This window comes from Notolepis coatsorum (genome assembly GCF_963971535.1).
Source record: "Notolepis coatsorum genome assembly, chromosome: 11".
Lineage (NCBI taxonomy): Eukaryota > Metazoa > Chordata > Actinopteri > Aulopiformes > Paralepididae > Notolepis > Notolepis coatsorum.
The window spans coordinates 91777674-91803960 of record NC_140175.1 but is presented as its reverse complement, the minus strand read 5'-3'; the positions used below and the strand labels follow the sequence as shown (position 1 = coordinate 91803960).

The 26287-nt window shown below is 43.3% G+C and overlaps 1 protein-coding gene across 1 annotated transcript in view; it reads right to left on the bottom strand.

Moving 5' to 3' along the window:
• The window catches only part of LOC311237508 (semaphorin-4D-like), a 39623-nt gene extending 15448 nt beyond the window's left edge, over window positions 1-24175 (bottom strand). The window contains exons 1-9 of the mRNA XM_084325432.1: window positions 24049-24175; window positions 13819-13964; window positions 13232-13294; window positions 13013-13111; window positions 12708-12801; window positions 9480-9632; window positions 8810-8961; window positions 5505-5680; window positions 3258-3414 (exon numbers count right to left, since the gene is read on the bottom strand). Of these exons, the coding sequence (XP_084181558.1) occupies window positions 3258-3414; window positions 5505-5680; window positions 8810-8961; window positions 9480-9632; window positions 12708-12801; window positions 13013-13111; window positions 13232-13294; window positions 13819-13964; window positions 24049-24145 (1137 nt within the window). The 5' untranslated portion in view covers window positions 24146-24175. The remainder of the gene's footprint in view (window positions 1-3257; window positions 3415-5504; window positions 5681-8809; window positions 8962-9479; window positions 9633-12707; window positions 12802-13012; window positions 13112-13231; window positions 13295-13818; window positions 13965-24048) is intronic.
• Window positions 24176-26287: the final 2112 nt, after the last annotated feature.

The window sequence follows — 26287 nt, the reverse complement described above, 5'->3', positions numbered from 1 at the left end:
GATTAATTTGTCTAATATAATAATTCATATTTTAAGATCTTTATTCAATTGTTGAACTTCATCAACTTATTGTGCACTGCATCGTTTGATAATATATATTTTTTTTTAAATCTCAGTTGAAGTAGTGTAGTTGACGTGAACGTGCTGTCTTGGACTTAGGGCTGGGCGATATAACGATAAATATCGCGATATATTTTAATAATCGATATCGAATATCGAAATAAAAAGAAAATCAAAAAATCTTTTTTTTTCTTTTTTTTTTGTGACCTGCAACAGGGCAGTTTTAAAACCAGAGACAGTGGACAGACTTGTCTTTCTTGCCTGCAACTTAAAGTAATGGATTTGCTTGTCCAAATGACAATACTGACCAAATTGAGATTTATTTTTCTCTTGTCCATTTATTTTGTTTGCTTTCTAATTTAAAATACAGTTTGAAACCGTCTGTACACAGTAGGCTATGTGTGCAAGCAGAACTAGACTCCAGTCACGAGTCACGGTGCACATGTGCGTGGTTTGTCCACCAAAAAAGCGCCAAAAGATTGAAAATAAACTAGCAGAGCCAGAACTGTTCAACTCCCCTGGAGCCACAGCCAGCAGAGAAGCCGGTTTACTTTCGCTTTTAAACCAGCTGCAGCCTGAGAACTGGAGTGTGAGGGGATGTAACACTAAAGATGGCGGCAATGACAAAGAATTGCTGCAAAATAAACATACATCTGTTGTTAAAAAATAAATAAAAAAAAATAAAAATAAAAATAAAATCTTTTTTTATATACTTATAACAATTCGATAATTATCTATATCGAGAAATGTGATAACATTATCATATCGTTATCGCGATATGATTTTTTTCCATATCGCCCTGCTTGGACTGTCTGTAAGCTAACTTGTTGTAGCTAACGTAGCTAAAGTGCTACCACCGCAGCTACCAGGGTGGAGTGTTTTGTTACCTGCCCAAGAGGGCTTACCGGAGGGCTACCACCGCAGCTACCAGGCCCAGGGTGGAGTGTTTTGTTACCTGCCCAAGAGGGCTTACCGGAGGGCTACCACCGCAGCTACCAGGCCCAGGGTGGAGTGTTTTATTACCTGCCGAAGACGTTGGGTGACTGGAGTGACCACCTGCCGGACTCGGACAGTCCCGAAAATGGAACGTGTGTCCCGCATCAACAGAACAATGTTTAGTGGATTTCGACAGGATCCTCACGCAAATGAAGGATCGATTAGATCACAAAAGACTGCAGTTTGTTGCATTGCTGGATTTGCAACTGTTTGCAAGCAGAGGAGATCATTGAACGTTTCATCAGAAAATATCGAAGGATGGATTTCATTTACAAGTGATCAGATGGGAGGGACACTATTTCCTCGTGAGTAGTAACGTCTCAATGGTGAGTGAATTTTATTTTTTTTATATTTAGTAGCTGTGTGGGTTAGCGATGTGCGGCGTGTGTGTGTTGTCGACGCACGGCGCACGTGAGTGTGTGTTGGCGACGCGCGCCATGGTTATTGATATTGAGTTGGAGCCTGTGTTGATTATGAATTAATTGGCTGTGGGTCCGCTGTGGCCTGGCCTCTGTGTGTGTTTGTGCACAAGCGTGTGTGTGTGTCGTTCATTTCCTATAGTGCTGAGTGATGTGCATGTGAATGTCCTAACCCAAGAATACACGAGACCCTCTTCTACCAAGTATGGTTTCGTCGATATTCCAATGTACAGTTTTGCTTGTACAGTTGTACAGTTTCCCCCACCCCGCCTACCCATATAATTTCCTATAATTTCCTTTGTTGTGAGGGACCAGATTGGGAGACAGTAAGATATTGGTGAAAGAAAACTTGCATGTAGATATGTGTTTGAAACAGTGAAGGTAAGAAATGGTCTGATGATCTGGCTGTAAACAAATAGTTTTTGATTTGCCTTCTTGACTAAGCTATTGATGTGATGTTTGTAAGTGAGGTGTGTGTGTGTCAAGAGTTACTCCAAGGTATTTATTACTAGTGCCTGTTGTCTTTAACTGTAGTGTCTGTCTGCTGTCTTCATAACCACACTGTGTGTGTCTGTACTTCTTTATTATTTTTTTTTTTACCCCAATATTTTTAACTCACAGCTAGTGATGCACCGATGTGAAAATTGTGGCCGATACCGATAACCGATATTAATATTGCTGTTCTGGCCGATACCGATATTTACCGATGTCGATATCTCTGTATAGAAAACACTTTTTTATGATAATCAAATAAAGAGCTATTTTCCAAAACGCATAATTTTTGTAACTTTTGTAACTTATTTTCAGAAATGACTGATATTTTGAAACTATTTAAGGCCAAAACATGTAAAAAGAAGAAAAAAAATAAAAAAAAATAAAGAAAAAAATTAAAAAAAATGTTTTTTTTTAATAATATCGGCCCTATCTTGATATCGGACCGATACCGATGTGTAAAAAAACGGCCATATCGGCCGATATTATATCGGCGGCCGATATATCGTGCATCACTACTCACAGCCACCACTGACACACACATTGGGGGATGTTTTAAAAATATAATATAATAATTTGTGCTTCACCAAAAAATTTGGTCAGCAGCCGCCACTGCTATAGTGTGAACAACAGTCATACACAAAAAAAGCATACATTTAGCATACAATAGCTGCTACCTTTTTGCAATAGGCCACTCCCATTGCCAAGACCCCCTTTAGCCAATTAGCATGAACACACGCACACCTTCACACACACAGACTTGACCTCCATGCCTAATTTCAGCCTCCTAGAGCCAAACCTGTGGCCGCTACTGGGTGGGGAATCTTTTGTGGACGAACCGACCAACCAACTAACAGACCTACAGAGCTGCTGGTCATGTGGGAGAATAACAACCCTCCCCCATTCACCCTGTGTCTCACCTAACGATCCCCAGTCCAACGCTCCCCTATTCACCCTGTGTCTCACCTGACACTATCCCTTCCCGGCCCCCCAACATGGACCCTCTCCCCTCCCGGAGACAGACATATCACACCTTCTGCCCTATCCAGCCACCAACCCAACCCCCCCCCCCCCCTCCTTCTCCTAACTAGAACCCCCCTCCTTGATACGCCTGATATGACATGAGGCCGGTGTCCCGGTTGGGTCATCCAGCTATAATACTCTGACGAATAAACCTGTGTTTATCAAGTCTACCTTCCGACTACCTGACTCATTGATCAGGGTCCAATTCCCTCACAGTCGCAGCTAAAAACATTGTGCTTTCATGGATGGTGATGAAGAGGTCCTTACCGCTCCGGGGCGTGGCGAGGGGGTGATGCCGTTGTACCGGACCCACTTGGTGTGGATCTGTTCCACCGTGGCCTTCTGCATGTAGTTGCCCTTGGAGAAGACCTCCTCCAGTGAGGTCATGTTGTAGGCACAGACTGCCGACAGACCCACGTTACCCCTGGTGGAAGGAGGGAGGAGGGACGGTGGAGGAGAGAGAAAGAGAGATCAGGTGAGAAAAGCAGCAATAAGTCAAACTGACCCTCCTTGAGTTGAGCATCATTATCTTATAGAGGAGCCAAAGAATCACCTGCACCAATGTTTTGTTTTTTGATATATTGGACATGGAAAATATTAGCATTTATTATCCGTCCCAATTAACTTTCACTAGCATTGCTAACAAATGCTAACATTGTGTGATTAACCCTTTCACTACCAAATGGTTAACCCTTTCACTGTGACAATACAGAACTTGCACTACCACACAACAAAGGGTTAACCCTTTCACTACCACACTACAGAAGGTTAACCCTTTCACTACCACACTACAGACGGCTAACCCAGTTTGAGACAAATGGATTATTAGCTTAGACTAATAGCCCGTTTCAAAATGACTTCTCCCATTCTCAGCCTGGACCAACGCACACGCACAGGAAAATGTAGAGTCTGATGTCTCGAACAACTGATTTAGATTGGAACAGACTTGCTGTCTGCTTGGTCGGAAACGTTACCTGTTCTCTTTCAAAGTAGAACAGTGGATTCAGAGCTGCAGACCTTTTTATACTGCATTTGATAAAAGGACGGCTCAGTGTGTCAAACCACTCCAGACAGCATCAAGTGATTTACATAAGAGGATGAGAAAAGAAGATCTCAATCTCTATTTTTCCCACAGCAGAATCTATGTGGGCCAACATACAGTACACCGCCTGTGTGTGTGTCTCAAGTTCCTAGTATAATAAAGTCATCTTCTAATTTTTTTTTTGCCCACCATCCTGCTTAAGTGCATATATGGAGGGACTGTGTGTATGTGTAACTAGGAGGGATATGAGGACTGTGTGTATGTGTAACTAGGAGGGATATGAGGACTGTGTGTATGTGTAACTAGGGGGGATATGAGGACTGTGTGTATGTGTAACTAGGGGGGATATGAGGACTGTGTGTATGTGTAACTAGGGGGGATATGAGGACTGTGTGTATGTGTAACTAGGAGGGATATGAGGACTGTGTTTATGTGTAACTAGGAGGGATATGAGGACTGTGTGTATGTGTAACTAGGAAGGATATGAGGACTGTGTGTATGTGTAACTAGGAGGGATATGAGGACTGTGTGTATGTGTAACTAGGAGGGATATGAGGACTGTGTGTGTGTAACTAGGAGGGATATGAGGACTGTGTGTGTGTAACTAGGAGGGATATGAGGACTGTGTGTGTGTGTGTAACTAGGAGGGATATGAGGACTGTGTGTATGTGTAACTAGGAGGGATATGAGGACTGTGTGTGTGTGTGTAACTAGGAGGGATATGAGGACTGTGTGCGTGTGTAACTAGGAGGGATATGAGGACTGTGTGCGTGTGTAACTAGGAGGGATATGAGGACTGTGTGCGTGTGTAACTAGGAGGGATATGAGGACTGTGTGTATGTGTAACTAGGAGGGATATGAGGACTGTGTGTATGTGTAACTAGGGGGGATATGAGGACTGTGTGTATGTGTAACTAGGGGGGATATGAGGACTGTGTGTATGTGTAACTAGGAGGGATATGAGGACTGTGTTTATGTGTAACTAGGAGGGATATGAGGACTGTGTGTATGTGTAACTAGGAAGGATATGAGGACTGTGTGTATGTGTAACTAGGAGGGATATGAGGACTGTGTGTGTGTAACTAGGAGGGATATGAGGACTGTGTGTGTGTAACTAGGAGGGATATGAGGACTGTGTGTGTGTAACTAGGAGGGATATGAGGACTGTGTGCGTGTGTAACTAGGAGGGATATGAGGACTGTGTGCGTGTGTAACTAGGAGGGATATGAGGACTGTGTGCGTGTGTAACTAGGAGGGATATGAGGACTGTGTGCGTGTGTAACTAGGAGGGATATGAGGACTGTGTGTATGTGTAACTAGGAGGGATATGCAAAAAGACAAATTTAAATTGCATTGTGTACATCGACAATAAAGTAATCTCGTCGTTCTTCTTCTAGGTCCCAGCATTGTCCGACAGCTTATACCCCCCCGACACACACACACACACACACACTTGAGACTCAACCACTGACCACTGGGAGGTGAAGACCCCATAGATGACGGTCTCCCGCCAGTCGTCTGCCTTCAGGATGAAGACGTCGTGCACCACGTTGAAGACGAAGCTGAGCTCGGGCATGGAGCACACCAGCTTGGCTTTCAGGAAGGACGTCCACTTCTTCTGCAGCGTCCTCTGGCCCCCCAGGTCGCCCTGTGGACGGAGATGGGACAGGTTATAGTATATACTTATAGTGTTGTCACGATACTGGAATTTCGACTTCGATACGATACCTTGAAAAGTATCGATATTATCGATATTTTCGATACCAAAAAAAAAAAAATCAACCAGCAACAAAAGCAAAATTTGTAAAAAATAAAATAAAATATATATAATATATATATATATATATATATATATATATATATATATATATATTATATATATTTTATTTTATTTTTTACAAATTTTGCTTTTGTTGCTGGTTGATTCTCCTCAGCTTCTCTCTGGTACTATAAGACAGTGGTTCCCAAAGTCGGGGTCGCGCCCCAAAGGTGGGGCGCGAGATGATTAAAAAAATAAATAAAAAATCATTCATTTTTTTTTTTTTTTTAGTCAAGCCACTCAACTTAGAAGCAGGCCAGGACAGTGTTTCTAGTTGTATTCTAAAATTCTATTCTATTGTATTCTAAAATGTGACTTAATAAATAAACAAAAAACGAAAAACTTACTTATTTCAACGAACATTTCAAACTAAATAACAGATTATGCACATAAAACGCTGAAAACAACCGAAGCAACAATAGTATTTTAATGAGGCTATTATTATTATCATTATTATTTTGCAACAAGTTAGCCCTTATATAGCACATATAAATGAATAACTAACTTGAACTAACTTAATAGGATTTAAGTGATATTTGGCTTAAAAAATCGGTCGCCTGGCAAAAATAAATGAAAAAAAGGCCTGACGATGTGCATTGGGCCGCGGCTCTCTGACGCCTTATTTTCTGGGTCCCGGCCTGAAAAGTTTGGGAACCCCTGCTATAAGAGAAGATAAATATAACACTTTTAAAACCCTTTGTTTATCTTTAGATCACACATTTAAAAATAACTGTTCATCTCACTTCAATAATTTTTATTGCAGAACATGGTATTTTCTCAAGCAGACAGATGTAAACACTGTAATCTGTGTTGCATGTACCTGACAAACTGAACTGTTATTACAGTCATATTCCGACTTAACTGAATGCACATGTGTGTGGACTACTGTACTATTACAGGTATTGAAATGAACAATGCAACTTCCTTAAAAAAAAAAAAAAAAAAAATTATGAATAATTAAATATCGATATTTCGGGAAATGAGTATCGAAACCGTTTTAAATATTCAGAATCGATATGTATCAGGGGTCAGGTGGCGTAGCGGAGATTGCGTTCGTCACCAACACCGGAGACGCTGGATTCGCCTGTTCGAATCCAGCTCACAGCTCCGGCGTTGTCACCAGCTTGGCTGGCCGTTCACACTAATACAATTGGCAGTATTAGAGGGTGGGAGAAGCTGGCGGGGTGGGTCCGGGTCGTTGTAAACAGCGACTCCTACAGTTCGGTCGGGGAGCCTGCTCGGCGTGGATAGGATCTAAGGGGGGTAGTGTGATCCTTCCACACGTTACACCCTCTCAGTGAGAGTCCGCGCTGCCAGGTGAAAAGAAGCGGTTGAATGGCTAGACGTGTGTCGGAGGAAGCACGCGATAGCCTCCACTCTCCCAGACCGACTGTGGGGGGTAAGTGCGCAGCGACCAGGAAGGGGATTGGGAATTGGCATAACGACTAACATTGGGATGGGATTTAATCTCAGCAGAGCTGCCCCCCCCCCAAATGTAATACCTGTGCAAATGAAATGTAAGACTTTTTAATACCTTTTAAGGCCTTCACGCTGGTTTCAACCGGAAAAAATTTGCCGGAAGGTTTGGTTTCTTACATATCTCGATGTGATTTATCAAGAAATATCTACAGCAAGAATTCTGGGTCTCAACGAATCCAAAATGTCAATGTGGTTAGAAGTGGTGGAGAGAATAAAAGCTAGCTTATAATGGTAGTGTCTGGTTAGGAGTGAGGGATAATGGAGGTACTATCCAAGGAGGGGTCCGGGAGGGGGGGGTTCGAGCTGGAGCATATGTGTGTAGGGTTTTAGATAATAGGTATTAGGGGTATATCCTGTATAAGACATTGGTATAATTGGTAATTTCGTTGGATATACACTGTATACGGTAAAATATTATTATATACTTTTTTTTCTTTTCTGTTTCTGTACTTGCATGTCATTTTAGCCACCTTAATTGTTAGTTTCATTATGCATTGTGTGTTGAGTACTGACTTTTAATAATTTTGTTTTGCAATAATAAAAAAAAAAAAAAAAAAAAAAATGTAATACATTTGTAATACCCCGCAAGTACCCTGATAGTTTATAGGGAGCGGGAGAAGAGGACACGAAGAGACAGTGGCTGGCTGGCATGTATGTGTGTGTGTGTATGTGTGTGTGTGTGCAGTGGTGCAGTCGTAATATGGGAACTGGTGACACGCCACGTGCACGCGCGCTCCCGCGCACACGCATACATGTTCAGTTGTGCACAGAACAGATGATTATTATGCATAACAATGGAGATCAAGCAGCCCCCCACCTTCTCGTAGGTATCCTATTATTATGCAAAGTCTAGGTGAGAAGTGCCGGCCGGGTAGCTTTCTACAACGGCCAGGTACTTATCATTGCGCGCACTTCTGCCCTGAGTGACCCACTACGACTGCGCGCGCGTGTGCGTGTGCGTGTGCGTGTGCGTGTGTGTGTGTGTGTGTGTGTGGTTTGATCGTAAAATGACTGAAGCACTGTGGGCCGGTAATGAAAGGGACTGCAGAGCTGAGGCTGATTTGATGACACCGTGGAGACGAGAAAGACGACAGGAAAGAAACAAACAAGGAGGCATAAAATCTGCTGAGGACGTAGACATGGGGGAGGAGGAAGAGGAGGAGGAGAGGCAGCAGAAATGAGATAATCAGGCAAAAGTCCAAATCTAATGGAAGGAATGAAGGAAGGGGAGAGAGAGGAGGCGGAGGAGAGAGACAGCTGAAAAGAGATAGTCAGGCAACAGTCAAAATCTTATGGAACGAAGGAAGGGGAGAGGTGAGAGGAAGAGGGGGAGTGAGAGGAATAGTGGGGGAGAGAGACAGAGAGGAGAGAAGGGAGAGATGCAGGTACACAGAAAGACGCGTACGGTGAGAGACAGAGAGAGAGGTGGGTCCAGGAGGACACTGCGGGTATGGCAGATGGCGCATGACGTGGACTGACCTTACAGACGCGCGCCACCCTGGGGATGAGCAGCTTGCCAAAGGACTCGTACTCCACCGACACCTCCGTGAAGAAGTAGTAGATTTTGTCGTCCTCACCATCTGCCCGGCTCCTCCCCTCCCTGATGACGTCAGCAAACACAAAACTGGGCTCTGCGAGGCGGTGGGGGGGGGGGGGGGGGGGGGGGGAGAGATTAGTACAAAATAAAATAGAAAGGGGTTTTGTGGAGTTATCAAACGGAAAACCGAGAATAATGAGCTACCATTATCTGTGGGGTGGTTCAATCGTGGCTCCGATTCTTGCAATATTACACAGCAAAGACAAAAATCTCCCTCCTGTCAAGAATTTCCTGGTAACACTTGTTTTTTCACTTGTTTTAGGAAAAATACGATTTTAAGACACAAGCCAAGTTTAAATGACTTGTTAAGATGGATGATTATTTTCCCACAGTGTAGCAGGATACTCCACATTCCATTTCCTGTATCAACCAGGAAATGTTCCCCTTCCCATCCTTTTCAGAAACATAGCAAATACGCAGAGCGGAATATCAACCAAAGTCATTAAATGATGATTTAAAAAAAATACAAAAAGTTTGGCTTGAACAATGGAAAAAGACCTCCCCCACACTGGAGACATGAAAGGCATCCATCATCTCAACATTTCAACTCACCGTTGAGCCATGACGTGTAAGACTCCGTCCTCATCCGGGACTGAGGCGGAGAATATCTGGAGATAATAGGCTCGGACTGAGGCAGAGAATATCTGGAGATAATGGGCTCGCTGCCTAAGAAGTTATACGCAGTCCCTGAGTACAACTCTCCATCTGTTGAATGAACAGAAACCACAAGGAATATAAACAAAACCGCAATTTATTGTCCAGCCGTCTCATTTAAAGCCCAACTTGCAGGTTAAACCCTACTCTGCAATTATGGGTAGTTTACATCATTGGTATCTAATTTAATTATTTATTTATTTCCATTTGACGCCGGAAATTTCACTCAGAAATGGTTAAAAAGGTCCACGCACGAATAACATGCACGAGCAAATCTAAAAGCTTATCAGACGCTAGCACGGCCGTGACGTCACTTCAGGAAACGTATGCCTTATGCCCGTCCGGGTCATAGTACTACTGGATAATTGGCGCTGGCTAACGTTAGCATTATGTCTACTGTCGTGAACCATTTTAGATCGGGGCATGTAGAGGAGTTTGGGGAACGAGTAAAATCATGTGCAGGTCCTCTTCTCAGACCTGTGTGGCAAAGCACTGCACACGCATCATGCAAGCTACACGTCGCTGCATGTTGATCAATGGTGGCCCACTCGGTGCATCACAGTGGGCTACTATTGTGCTAACAACGTGCCGCGGCGTCCGGCTTGTCGGCCGGCATGAGTGCTCGATTTGGGGTGGTTCTCTCCTCTTTGTGTGCCCCCGTCCTCGGGAGCTTGTGGACGCGACAACAGCGGCGGCCGTAGGGTGTTTGAGCCTGTAGCGTTAGTAAGCTCATAGCTATCGTGTACCACTAGCTTTTACGGGCTCGAGCACCCAACGGCTGCCGCCGTTGTCGCGTCCATGGGCTCCCCGGCAGGGTACCCGTGGGGACGGGGGTGTACAGAGAGGAGAGAACCATTTTGGGGCGGGCGTTCATGCCGGCCAGCAAGCCGGACATCGGGATATGTTGTTAGCACAATAGCTACCAAGCTAAGCTATGTTAGCTTCTAACGGTGTATACACAATATGTACAACGACACAATGATTTACATTATTACAAATATGGTAACGTGGTTGTGGCTTTTACAAATAGTGGTTAGCTTTAGAGATGGATGGCTATGATCACGGAGCAATAGTGTTGTTAGGTGAAACGGATACATTTTCATTCGGCTAGTAGTAGCAAGGCTCTCTGCCTGCAGTGCCTGCCACTAGCTGTGTGTGACTCTCAGAGCCCCCTGGTGAGCCCCCTGGTGCCCTGCACCTCTTGTGACGACATTACACGCGCACGTTATGAACCATTGATTAAAATATCCACGTGCGTGGTGATTGTGTTGGGCAGACAAAATGTTTGATAAAAACGCTAAAACTGGGTCAATTTCAATAAAAACAATTTCCTTCTTCATGAAAGTCACTGTTGGCCTAGTCCACATTGTTTATTGAACAAAAATACAACATGCAAGTTGGCCTTTAATGGCTTTAACCGCCGCCCTGGAGTAAGAAAGAATGTGATTATCATAACTACCTACCTCAAACTATACCTATCCGTAACGCTGTACGATAGCATGTACAATAGTGCTGTATATACCGTACATATATTTATATTTACCACATATATATATATAAATGGTAAACGGTTTTATCCAAAGCGCTTTACAATTTTGTTCCTCACATTCACTCATACATTCACCCACCGATGGTGGAGGCAACCATGCAAGGTGCCAACGTGCTCATCGGGAGCAAATAGGGGTTAAGTGTCTTGCTCAAGGACATTTCGCCACGCTGCCTGGGAGGAGTGGGAATCTAACCGGGAACCTTCCGATTAACTGACATTTGCACTCTGGTTGGATGCCAAACTTCTTTTCGTTGTACTGTACTTGTGCTGTATGATGACAATACATTTTAATCTAATCTAATAATCATGCATTTATACTGCAGGGCTGCCGACCAAAAAGTCTCTTTGTGCAAATTGGTTGAAATGGGGGTGAACTCATTGACAAATACTAATAAAGAGGTCTTGGCTTTTGTTACTTTGTTAGCGAGACGGTTAATCCTACTTCAGTGGAAATCCTCCTCACCCCCTTCTCATGCCCTTTGGATTAAATCTATTCTTAACTGTATTAAACTAGAAAAAATCCGACACACACATCTACAGACAAGTTCTTTTCTATGTGGGCTCCCTTCTTTTCCTATGTTGAGATGATCCACCTTCCCATAGTCCCAGACTGATACTCACTCACACAATACCCTTGGTACACTACTCACCCATCCCTCCCCTTCAAACGTTCTCCTTTGATGCACCAAATCAACACCAGAGTTGGTTGACCTATGAATCGCTGTCAAAGGTATATTTTTTATTTTTTATTATTTAATTAATTTTTACTTTATTATTATTATTATTATTATTATTATTATTATTATTATTATTATTATTATTATTATTATTATTATCATATATTTTTTTTATATATTTCTTATTACCATTACTATAATCTCTCTCTGAAACTGTTTTTTGTTTGTCTGCCTGTCACTTTGTCTTGATGTCTGCTGTTCTTTGTATTCTGTTTTTGTGTTTCAAATAGAACATTTTCAAGTACATATAATTTGTAAATGTTGGTTGCACAGGGAAAAAAAACAATAAACAGACATATTATAAAAATAAAATTAAAAATAAATTAAAAAAAATGGGGGTCAACTCACCCATATATATATATAACTAGATGGTGCAAGGTGGAGTCTCCAGCGTAGTTCACCGGCGGCCATCTTGTCACAGGCAGCACACCCACTCATAACATGAATGTCTATGGTGCATGTACTATTGAAATAACCATAGCTTGCTAAATTTTTTACCGATTTACAAACCGCTTGGTTTAATACAAACATTATTAACGCGGCTATGATTCAGGATGCTTGGACATGTAACATGTTGAAATTATTTTCCTATGAAAGTCCATTATGAGTATGCAGTATAATAACTACATCTCCGACGTTTATAACAAACCAAACCTTTTGAAAATCGGTTGAGAATTTAGCAAGCTATGGTTATTTCAATAGTACATGCACCATAGACATTCATTATATGAGTGGGCGTGCTGCCTGTGGCAAGATGGCCACCATGTGACAACATCGGTCTCCATTGGCCAGCAGCGCGGGTGAGTCATCTCTAGCATTTATATATGTCTATGAACTCACCGACCATGACGGTGGTGAAGCTCTGGGAGGGGTCATAGGAGCACTTCCCTTTGCCGCTCTCGGCTCGGCCCGCCAGCGAGAAGTCTGACAGGGACTGGGAGGAGAGAGGAGAGATTAGGCTACAGAGAGCGAGAGGGAGAGTCAAAGGTGCACTAAGCTAAAACAATTCATTTAGAAACGCCGGAACCGGTTCGGTTTCAACAGGTTGTTCCCGTCAGAAATGCATCTCATACTCGATTACCGCTCTTGAGATTTTGAACCGTCTACTGGACCCGTCCCAGATGAGATTTGACACGTTCACTCACCAAGTAGTCACACTGAGGTTGAAAGGCATGCGTTCCGCAGACATACAGCCGCTCGTTGTCCAGTACTTGGAGAACCCGAATGTAGTTCAGACAGTCCTTCTGGAAACACACATTAACAGTATATGAGTGAATACAGTTACCCAGTAACTGTAACATTGGCAGCTTCAGGAGAAGCGTTGTTGGGTGGTGCCAGGAAACGGATGACTAAAACATAAATACCTCTTTTGATTTTCCTTTAAGAGCGCACATCGTCCTGTCAGCCTCCGCCACTGTCCATTCAACCTACAGGAATGGTGGGGGGGAAAAAATTATATTCCATTGATGAGGTGGAAATGAATCCCATCCTGTGCATGGGCTGTGTGAATATGATCAATACCCTCTATTAGCAGCGGTTCTCAAACTACAGGTCGCGACTCGTGACCCAAAGTGGGGTCGTGGGTAGGTGACAGTGGCAAGTAAAATTTTTAAAATAAAATCTATATCTTGTTTTTTTATGTAAAAAAAAATTCTGTTCTGGCAACATATTTTGTCTAAATATGCCTCATTTTATAAATGTGTATTGATAACATAGTGCTGTAATAAAATGTTCTAATAATATCCATTATCAAGTTCAACAACGTGTACTTTTACTTTGATATTCCTTAATTCCACGTTGAAATTACACGATACATTAAGTGTGGGGTCGCCAAAAAAGAATCCTAAATAAAATGGGGTCGTGATATAAAAAAGTTTGACACCCCCTGCTCTATAGATAAGACAACCCTTTCGCTCCCTTTTCGATAAAATCCTAAGCCGCGTCTTCATACCTTGTTGTTCCTGACCGTGACGTTGTTCTTGCTGAGTTCAAATATGGCGTCTCTGGCTCCGACGTACAGCGCGTCTCTCTCTTCGCTCAGGAGCAGTGTGGAGTAGTTGAAGATCCCTGGCTCGGAGAACTCCAGCAGGTCCAGATCTGTTTGAGGACGACGCCGTTAAGAGCACATCAGATACAAGCCCAACATGACCACCAGCTGAGCCCAGTCAAAACGCTCACTTATCATCAATTGAACCAAACCATTACTGATCAAAGCTTGTATTCATCAAGCTTCAGGGAACTAGATTGAGATCAGTTTCAGGGGGGTGCAAGGGGGCCTTTTCAGCTGCTATGAAGCTAGCTTGATAACTATCAGTTGTGTCCACATGGTCTGCTAGATGAGATAATATGTCCAGAGGACACAGCTTCGTGTGTGTGCAGATCAGCACTGTGGAGCAAGAACCAGGATCCAATGTCTTTCCTGATAAGAGATCATCTCATGTCTTTCTCTACCTCATTACTACTCCAGTCTACGGTTCTGGACCGTTACTAAATATCTCCAGTCATCACGATACCTGGCTGCCGACTCTCTCCGTCTGGCTGCACACCATTAAAAGCGCCTGGGCGAACGGCACGTGCCACTACTCTATACTTGTGCCCCGTTTGTCACTATGCGTTATGATTAATGGACGGACCTGGCGGGGGGAGTTTGCGTTAGGGAGGCCGGCCGGCTGGCTGGCTGGCATGGGAGAATAGGGGGAGGGGTGCCAGGTGCAAGTGGACTCGGGTTGCGGGCGCCCGGGCATAAACACCACAATGATGAAAGCGAATCCCCCCACTGACTGACTGCAGGACCCGGCCGAGAGACCAGAGAGCAGGGCTAACTCCGTTTTGTTCAGGGGGTGAAGTGCTCCTGGTGGTCCCCAGGTCCAGGCTTAAAACAAGGGGTGATCGAGCCTTCCAGGTGACGGCACCAAGGCTCTGGAATGCTCTCCCCCTGGACCTGCGAATTGCCCCCTCTGAGAACTCTTTTAAAAAAACAATTAAAAACACATTTGTTCAGACAGGCTTTTGGTCATGCATAGGCACTTTTTTCTTGTCCTCACTGTTCTATAGTTTTTGTTTTAATTAGTGACTCATGATTTTATCCAAATTCTTTTATTCTACTTTTTCTATCTGGTTTCACTGTTTTTAACTGCTGTTTGTTGTTGTTGTCATTTATTTCTGATTTTGTTTTTATTGTGTTTTTATTTTAAGCTGTAGTGTAAAGCACCCTGTGCATTCGTGCTGTGAAGGGTGCTATATAAATAAAGGTCATTCATTCATTCATCGTGCCGTTTCTCGAAGGTACTTGGTTACCGAAGGCCTATTTATGTCAACGGCAAGCGTACGAAACGGCACTTCCTCCCCGTATTTAAGGGGCATAACTTGAGAACCTGTGGTCGAGGCCCGAGCCGAGATGATGTCGAGGCCCGAGCCGAGATGATGTCGAGGCCCGAGCCGAGATGATGTCGAGGCCCGAGCCGAGAAATAGCGTTTCCGCCAGACTCAAAATGTGAAAAGAGTAATGCTTAGAAACCCCCAATTAACCCTTTCACTGCCGCACTACCAAAACGGTTAACCCTTTCACTGCGACAATACACAGAAGGTTAACCCTTTCACTGCCACACAACAGTCGGTTGTGTGATAGTGAAAGGGTTAAGGAGAGCTCAGCATGTTACTTTTCCATCAAGGGGACTAGCGCAGAATTTCAACATTGAAATGTTGTTATTCCCCATCCAGGGTTCAGTCTATTAGTTCGACCACGGTCTCCTATGATTAGAAAATAAAATTTGGAGTTTGTGCCAAGCCCTAATCTGTGATGTGATACGGCTGTACAAGTGGCTTTTGCATTTTCTTTTGTGCGTGTGTGTGTGGGGGGGGGGGGGGGGGTCAATATACTAAATATTCTGGTTCTCTCTTAGCCCTGCCATAATATAAAGCTCATACTGTATGCAATGCATGTGGAAGTTCAGACAGACATTGTGAAAGTACACAAAACAAGTCAGTGGAGCAGCTCCAGACTGCATTTCCCTTGGCCATGAGAAACACATCTATTAGTTAAAAAGGCCTAATGTGCGGTCCAAATGTGGACGAATAGGCAGCCCCACCACCAAGGGTTAATAACTAAATGAAACATGGCAATGGAGACACATTTCTCTCTTTGAATATGGCTCTTGATACAAGGAAGAACACTAGACAAAAAGGCAGATATTATCAGTTCTTAAAATGGTAATTTCTAGATGTATTGGTTGTAAAACCATTGGGTTATGTTTGTAAACACGCAGTAAAACAGACCTATATTTTGGATTTACGAACGTTTTAAAATACCCACCTTCCATCAAACTTGTCAATAATATATGTTATTGTTGTATTGCATATATATATATATATATATATATATATTCTCCGTCCATGCTCCGTTCTCTCTCTTCCCTACATGTACTCACTTGTCTAAATATTGATTTAATTCAGAAGGCTGACTGAGGGGTCCCTATAGAGTCTAAGGTCTTCACAGTGAAACCTCAAATGAGAAGAGTGACGCCTGATTGGCCGGGACATCTAGTTCCATTATCTTCCTAAAAAGGTCATAGTTGTTTGTTCTCGCTGAGCGGGTGACACGTCAACTCTCGTTCCTTCGGGACAAGGTCGACACAGAAACGCCATAGTGTCCCCGTTATAAAGGTTCTCTGAAACAGACCGTACTAGATTCTAATGTTCTGTTCTGCATTTTATCTTTCCTCTGAGCTTATAATACCTTTTTATAACCAAACTGGCAGACTACTGTATTTCTGATTATTTCAGGAATATTTCTTCAATATATCAAACGTAACCATCCATTTATCCAATCACAAAATGAGTGCTATTCCCCTTTAAAAGAAACTCATGTTGTCTACCAAGCTTTTTAAGGGGATGCTGATGGAAGACGAGATGGACGATAAAGTGAAAGCTTTTAACATCCTTGAGGGGGAAACTAGGTTGCTGTCAACAGCAATATACAGTAATGGCTGGAAGATAAGGTGCATAGGCATATAAGAACACAGGACAGCGTAATAAAAGAAAGATACAATAAAATAATTCTGAAATATTGTATCATAATTTGGGCTGGGAGGTATACCAAATAATATGAAGGTATACCTTCATGCAAAGGAATGGATTTTTACTATATTGTTGTGTGACATATATATAAAAACAATTATATAGGGCTTCCGGTATGAGAGCGGAAGGGTAACACGCATGCGGTGGAGCTCCTGGTCAAAAGAGTGAAAAAACGGATAAAAAAGGACCCGAAAAGTGATTAAAAATGAAAATGCAAACGAGAAGGAAGGAGGAAAAAACAATTGTGAAGGAGAGAGAAATGGAGGACTCACGGGAAGAGGAGAGTTCGATGGAACAGAGCCCCCGAAACGAGACAGAGAAGGGTCAGGCGGAGGAAGGAGGAGGATCGGCTGGGACAAACACGGGAATGCCAGGATGGGCCGTGGTCATGCAGGCCGGGATATTGGAGACCATAACAGCGACGATAAAAATGAACACGGACACGATAAGAAACGATATTGGGAAGTTACGGGAGGAATTGAGGAAGGAACAGGAGGACTTAAGAGGTGAAATGAATACAGAACTCAAAAGGGTGGATGAGAAGATGGCGGAACAGGACAGAAACGTAACCGAGTTACAGACAAGAACGGCGCAAGCGGAGGAATGGAACACAGAGATACACGAGGTATTAACGTGTGCGATTCAACAACAAGAACAGATGGAGACAAAGCTATCGGACATGGAGGGGAGGTCACGGAGAAATAACATCAGAATATGGGGATTGAAAGAAGGAGTCGAAGGGGAATCGGTGACCCAATATGTGGAAAAGCTTATCAAGGAACAACTGGAGGAGACGGGACTGGAAAAAATGGAGATACAGAGGGCCCACAGGGCGTTGGCTCCGAGACCGAACCCGGACAGACCTCCGAGGGCGGTGATTATTAACTTTCTGAGATTTGAGATTAAGGAATTGATACTCAGAACCGCGTGGACCAAGAAGATAGAAATCGAGGGGAAAAGACTGTCGTTTGATCACGATTACTCGACAGCGGTAGCAATAACACGCAGGTCCTACGCGGGACTGAAGAGAATTCTGAAAGAAAACGGAATGAAATTCCAATCACCCATGACCTCGCTAAGGATTCACTGGAAGGAAGGGACGGTGACGTACGCGACGGCACGGGAGGCGGCGGAGGAGATGAGGCGACGGGGGATGCAGATGGCGGAGGACGGAGAAGGAAGGGGAAAGGAGGGCCAGACGCTGAGCCTGCAGCAGAGATTGGAGAAAGCACGCAGATGGACCAGAGTAGGAGATCGAAACCCGGGAGAGGAGGGAGGAGAGAGGAGAAGGCCGAGCGAGGTGAGACATGACAGACCGAAGGCGGAGACAGACGAGGAGGCCAGAGACGGAGAAGGAGGAGGAGGAGAGAGGAGGCGGGAGGAGACGAACGGATGAGTACACGCACAAGAGATTGAAAAAACTATCCAAATAGAGACAAAATATAGAAACTGAAATAACATATACATAAACACACATTCCCAGGTAGAGGCAGGATATAGGAACGAACATAACGTATACATGGACACATAATACACATGCTGATGGAGGAAATAAATGGAAATATAATTAGGTAAAATAGACCGAACACAGAACATATTGAAACAAATACATAGACACACGCTGTGAGCAACACAGTTGGAAGGGATTAAGGGGATAAATGGACATCACATAGAAAATAGAGGGGAGGAAAAGAAAGTAAAAGGGGTACACAGAAGACACCACACACGTGTTTGGGAGGAAGGAGGGACATTGGAACATATGAGCCACACTGAGAGGGACCTAGGAAATGGGGGTCTTTGATCAGAATGAAGGACAGAGCGCTTTTGACCAGGAGCTCGACAGCAATAAAAACAGTAAGAAGGCTGGACAAATATGACGAGCGGTTGGGGGTAAGGGTTTTAAACCCCCAAGCCGTCAGGAGGGGGCCTCTCGCTAGGAGAGCAATTACCCCTCACCCACCAGCAGGGGACAGGGGGGGACACAGGGACCCCCCGAACGCCTTGGGAGCACTTTATGTAAAGTTTATGTTTTTTATTTATGTTAATCATTATATGTATTCGGTGAAGAGAGCGGAGGCTGCAACCGGAGGGGGGAATGACTGTGACATGGGGGGGACTGATAGACGAAAGAAGAAGAAAGATGACAGAGGTTAAAGGTATAAAAATGATGTCGTTAAACATTAATGGAATGAATAATACGATAAAGAGGGGCAAAGTGATGTTGAAGTGTAAAAAAAGTGAGATGGAAGTGATTTTTTTGCAGGAGACACATTTGGTAGCACAGGATCATGAGAAACTGAAGAGATTTGGATATGAAAATGCATACTATAGTTCCTTTAAACGGAACCTGAGGAGAGGAGTAATCACGTTAATCAAAAACAGTCAAATTTGAATTGATCAAGGAAGTAAGAGACAAGGAGGGAAGATTTGTTCTGGTGAAGGGGAAAATGGAGGGCCAAATGGTTACGTTAGTGAATGTTTATGCACCCCCAGAGGGTGAGAGGGATTTATATGAGACCATTTTTGATATGATAGTGATGGAACTAGAAGGGATATTGATATGCGCGGGAGATTTTAATGTAGTACTGAATCACGACCTAGACACCACGAGTACTGGAAAAGGACGGACACAAATCAGTTGATATATGAATATTCAGATGACGGAAATGGGAATTATAGATGTTTGGAGGGGGATGCACGCCATGGACAGGGAATACACACATTACTCACACCCGCACGTGACATATGCGAAAATAGACTACTTTTTGATGACGACGGGGGACAGTTACAGGGTACGGGAGAGCAGAATAGGAGTAGCGGACATATCGGATCACAGTGCCATATATCTGACAGTAGATCTAGAAGGGAGACGGAGGAACACGATCTGGAGACTAAATGTAGGAATATTAAATAACAAGGGGGTGGTGAGTCAGATCAAGGAGGAGATAGCCAGGTATAAGGAAGAAAATGACAACGGGGCGGTAGATCCGAACATTCTATGGGACACACTGAAGGTGGTGATAAGGGGGAAATTGATGGAGAAGACAGCAATGCTGAAGAAGGCCAGAATGGAGACATATCACAATCTGATAGGGAAGCTGAAGAAGCTAGAGGGGAGACACCAGATATCAAAAGAACAGGAAACGCTCAGAGAAATCAAAGAAGTAAAGGCCAGAATAAATAGGGAATTATTGACGGAAATAGAAAAGAAAGCGAGGTTCATGAAACAAACGTACTATGAAGGGGGACCAAAAGCAACCAGACTGTTGGCTAGGAGAATTAGGACGCAACAGAAGTTGAACACGATACACACAATAAGGGATACAAAGACTAATGAAATATTGAGAGACCCAGCTGAAATAGAGAGGACATTTAGAGAATACTATGAGAGACTATACACACAGCCAAAAGCAGCGGGAGAAGAGGAAATAGAAGCATATTTGGAGAAGCTAGAGTTACCATCGATAGGGAAAGAACAGAATGAAGAATTAAATAAAATAATTACGGAACGAGAACTGGAAGAGGCAATTAGTAGAGCTAAAAACAACAAATCTCCGGGGAGCGACGGATTCCCATCGGAATTCTACAAGACATTTAGACCGGAATTAGCACCCATGTTAGGGGCTGCGTTCAGACACACGATGGAAGAGGGCAAAATGCCCCCCTCGTGGAAGGAAGCCATAATCACCACGATACCGAAGGAAGGGAAGGATAGAGAATTATGTAGTAGTTTCAGACCTGTGTCCATACTCAACGTGGATTACAAGATGTATACATCGATAATATCAAAGAGATTTGAGACGTTTATGCCAGACATTATAGATGAAGATCAAACTGGATTTATTAAAGGGAGACAGACACAGGACAACGTGAGAAAGACATTACACATAGTAGAGGAGATACAAAAACAAGGTGGTAGCGCGGTACTGATTAGCCTAGATGCAGAAAAAGCATTCGACAGTGTGAGCTGGACATTTTTATATAAAACATTGATGAGGTTCGGACTGAACGGTAGGGCGATGAAGATGATCAAGGCGCTATATCAAGAACCGACAGCGAGGGTTAAGGTGAATGGCAGCCTGACGGATAGAATCAGATTAGAGAGGGCTACCAGACAGGGGTGTTGTCTCTCACCAACGCTCTTCGCCGTTTTCATAGAACCACTGGCGCAACTGATCAGACAGACCGAGGACATCAAGGGAGTAAGGATAAAGGGAACGGAATATAAACTAGGCCTATTTGCGGACGACGTGATAGTATACATGAGACAACCAGACAAGAGCTTCCCGGCACTGATGGATCTACTGAAGGAATATGGCCACTACTCAGGATACAAACTAAACGTGACAAAGACACAGACCTTAGCATGGAACTATACCCCAACAACGGAAATTAGGGAACAGTACGCTGAGTACGGGATAAGATGGGACATGGACAAGATTAAATACTTAGGGGTGAACATCACAAGAGGGGTGGGGAAACTGTTTGAGGCGAACTATACACAGATAAATCAGAACATCAAGAGAGACTTAGAGAGATGGACAGTAATGCCCTTGGACTTCAATTCAAGAATAGAGGTCATTAAAATGAACATACTATCAAGGTTACTGTACCTGTTCCAGTCACTACCGATACAAATACCACAGAATCAATTCAGGGAGTGGGACAGACTGATATCGAGGTTCATATGGGCGGGGAGAAGACCACGGGTCAGATATAAAACACTACAACTACCAAAGGAAGAGGGAGGGATGGCAGTACCCAGCCTACAAGATTATTATTATTATGCAGCGCAAACTGAGAGCAGTGACGTGCTGGTGTAACGACAAATATGAGGCAAGGTGGAAAGACATTGAAAAAGAAGGGGAGGGATACAAGGTACAAGCTCTGGTGGGAGATAGGGAACTGTTCAAAGAAAAAAAGGGACTGTTAGATCCTTTCACCAAATGCACCTTGACCATATGGAACAGAGTAGTAAAAACACACAAATTAGAGAAGCAGTCAGGGGTTCTGAGATGGATAGCACATGACAAGAGATTCAAACCAGGGAGGCTGGACCATGGATTCAGAAGGTGGGAGAGGGGGGGGGCAACAGCGATATGCAAAATGATAGAGAAGGGGGAAATGCAAACACTAAAAAAATTAAAGGAGAAATTTGGACTAGAAAACAAGGACCACTTCAGATATCTACAGATTAGAGATTACTATAATAAAGAAATAAGAGGGGACAATGAAGAAGAACAGAATGGAATAATTAGGATGATAGTAAGGGCATACGAAGGAGGGAAAGGAAGGGTAATATCAGCACTGTACCGGGCTATAATGACCAGCAAGGGACACACGACCGATTATATAAGGGAGAAATGGGAGAGAGAACTAGAGATAGGAATAACAGGGAAGGAATGGGGGAACATATGCGAGGTGCAACATTCAACAACAGGATCGAGGATATGGAAAGAGTTTGGATGGAAAAACATAATCAGATTCTTTATAACCCCAGAGCTGAAGGGAAAATATGCACCAACACAAAGAGCATGCTGGAGGATGTGTGGGAAGGAGGGGGAAAATCACACGCACATATTCTGGGGATGTCAGAAGCTGAAGGGGTATTGGGAGGAGATAGGGGAGGCAATGATCAGAATATTAGGATACGGGTTACCACAAACAGGACTGGTGCTTTACTTAGGAGACCTGACACACGAGGGAATACAAGGGGGGGACAAATATTTAATAAAGATAATGTTGATAGCGGCCAGAAAAGCAATAACAATACTGTGGTACAAAGAAGACCCACCGACAATAGCACAATGGGTAGGAATAGTGGAGGAGATACAGGATATGGAGAGGATAACACACATGCTGAGGTTACAGGAAGAGAAATTTGGAGAAAGATGGGGAAAGTGGGAGGATTACAAGGGGAACGAAAACGACATCACAGAGGAAGAACCAAATGCATCACAAGAGGGCGAAGGGTAAAGGAGGAAAGAGGTTCAAGGAGGGTCTCTGAACCCATGTCACACACTTTTGACTTAGTTAGTATTTTCTGATTTTATTTTTCATTTTTTGGGGCATTACAATTGTATTACATTTTTTGTACTTTATTATTTATGTCTGTTTAACAATGTTGTATTAATAATCAAGGAAGATGTGGTTTGTAAATGGGTGAATCAAAAGGCAAAGAGAAATTTAGTATAAGAGAAATAGAAAGGGCGAAGGATAAGAGAAGAAGGAAATTCAAGGAGGGTCACTGGACCCATACCATACATATTTGCCTTAGTCAGTATCTAATCCTTTTGAGTAGGTATTAAATTTGTCTATACCTGTTCAAAGGCGGTATACAATCAGTCTTTGTATTAAGTGCCTGGGAAAACAACTGTAGTCGAAACTTATAACCAATAATGCTATTCATGTAACCATTTATGTTCACTGCATTCTTTCATATTGTGTAATGGGATCCATTTTTGTGTACGTGTTGTTTGTCTATAAATGTTAATAAAAAAAAATTATATATATATATATATATATATATATATATATATATATATATATATATATAACATACACACATTTACATTTAGTAATTTAGCTGCATCTACAAGTTCTGTACAACAAGTCATCAGGAAGGGCACAACTCTCAGCTGAGTAACAATGTTCATCAAAGTGTTGAGTGCTACAGTGTAGGTTAGTATTAGGACAAGTGCACGACAGTAAGGTTAGTCAGGGTTCGATTTTCTTTTATATTTCAGATAATGGTTGAAGAAGTGCGTCTTTAGTCGACGGCAATAGATTTATATATAAAACATTAAAACTATACACACTGTATATTTTAAGCAACTCAAAAAGAAATTCCTTGCAGAAGTTTTTTTTTTTTAAATAGCTAAATAAAAAGTTAAAGGAAATAAACCATGTAGAATGATATGGCACCATGACAATTATATTCCAATTTGTGAAGACATCAAAAAAGATGACGGTATGATGTTTTGGCTATAAACATCCCTGGCCCTCCCTCCTTTGTCAAATTTCCCTCTGGATAATAAAAGTATTTCTATTCCATTCTATCCTAATCATATCATTCTCCATTCATATCGTTCGCTCCTCCGGTTACCTTGGTGCTTCCAGGTGGTGCGGGGCAGGATGTGGGGGCCGTGCGTGGAGACCTCCAAGAGGAGCCCCAGGAACACACCCAACACTCCGAACCCCATGTTGGACTCTGCAAGCCTCGAAACACTCAGGTTTCCTCTGTAAGAACAACACACACGCAGAGAAAAGGAACAGAACAGTTTTTACAAAACCTACACGCATTCATGAATCAACATACACACACACCCCGCCCCTGGATTCATGGAAGCTCTGAATCTATGAGTCTATGATGAGTAGACAGTTGCCTTCCTATCCAAGGTTTTGGAAAAGGTAGTTGCCTCCCAGCTCCAGGACCACCTTAAAAATAACACCCTGTTCGAGAAGTTCCAGTCAGGCTTTCGCTCATCCCACAGCACGGAAACAGCTCTGCTCAGGGTGACGAATGACCTGCTAATGACCGCCGACACAGGATCACCATCACTCCTCATCCTCCTCGATCTTGACAGCGGCGTTTGACACTGTGGACCACACCATCCTCCTGGAGCGCCTCCACAACACTGTTGGACTGTCGGACCAGTCCTACCTCTTAGGCAGGACTGAATATGTCTCACTGGGAGGACACAAGTCCAGGCTGCTCGATGTCACCTGTGGTGTTCCGCAGGGGTCGGTTCTTGGTCCCATCCTATTCATCACCTACATGCTCCCCCTCGGTCGTGTCATCGGCAGACATGGAATGTCCTTCCACTGTTATGCCGATGACACACAACTCTACATATGTTGACTGCAAACAAGTCATTGACAAGCGACGGTCGCATTAGACAGCCATAATTTAAGACATAGTTTATGCGTTCGCAAATGCAAGTGCTCCGTCATTGAATAGAGCGGTGGCATTCAACGGGGTAAATACATACGGAGGCGTGGCACATTCAGTATTCAAGTAGAACAGCTAGCTAGCCGTCGTGGACACTCACCTTTCCACAGCAAAACAATAGGCAAGGCACCTTGGTCTAGAAATGCAGGCTTCAATCTATGTTGTTTAGGGGCTGTCTACACGAGCGCTGGGTTTAATGTAACCGTGATTGTATGTGCGCAGTTGCACTGTTCGCCCACACACAACCGGGGTTTTGCTACACTGCAACCGCGGTCTTTGAAAACCGGAGTCCAGGGTGAAGTTTTGTGCACATCCCGGTTACAGTGGGTGCGTGTGGGCATAGCAACCGAGGTTATTCCCAGTGTTTACAGCAGACTGTCTGGGACTGTCACAAACAATAGCAAGTTAGCAACCGAGCGCGGGGTAGAGATTAGAGAGCAGCTACACCAGTGTTTACAGCAGAGCTGTCCCAAGTAGCATTATATTAAATGATTGTAACAAACTTTTGTTTGAAACGTATCGTCTGTGTTGAAGTGTCGTGATCGACTGATGTCTGTTGTCGCATTCCTGACCTGACGCTCAGAGTAAACCTGTAGCTGCAGCTAAACTAAACTCATGTGTTGTCAAGTTATTGTTATAAGGAACCCAGTCCAGACTGCATCCCCTTAACAATTGTTTGTATTGAGCCGTATTGTATTGTACCCATTCTGCAATGTGTTAAATAACGTTTGCATCCATTCATACTATCGTTAACATTAACACATTATTACGTTAGCATGTAAGCTAACAAAATCGCGATGCTAGCCTCAGCTAGCCTCGATGCTAACTATACATAGAGAATGCCATTCACATTAGCATGTAGCTAACAACACCGGAGATCTTTTTGTGAGACTAAACTATCCGCTTTTGGTGGTAAATTGTGTTGATGTTGGTTGTTTCATCAACAAATGAGAGGCAGAACACACAGTGAATGTATCAGTTTGTTTATTGCACTTTCTTTGCTGAAAAATAAATGCTACATTGGCTAAATGGCTAACGCGAGGTATTTAAAGATGGTGACTTTGTTGTTTTTAAGCAGGAAGTGTAGTGAGCGTTCAACCTTTTCTGATTGGTTGAAATGGCCTTCATGTCTGAACAACATCGCCGCCTACTGCTTTGGCATTGTACTACATGCATACGACTTCACTCGGTGCAGGGTTTAAAAAACCAGTCGTGTGGACAGAGTTATATATTTTTTGAATAATTTAAAAAAAACTGTGTCATTAATACCCGTGATCGTGTGGACAGGGCCTTAGTCTATCTGTTCAGTACTGTTTCAGATGCACAATGAGATCTTCTTCTTCTTTTGAATTTCCGGCAGATTAGACGCATCGTGGCCTCCGCACTTCTTTTG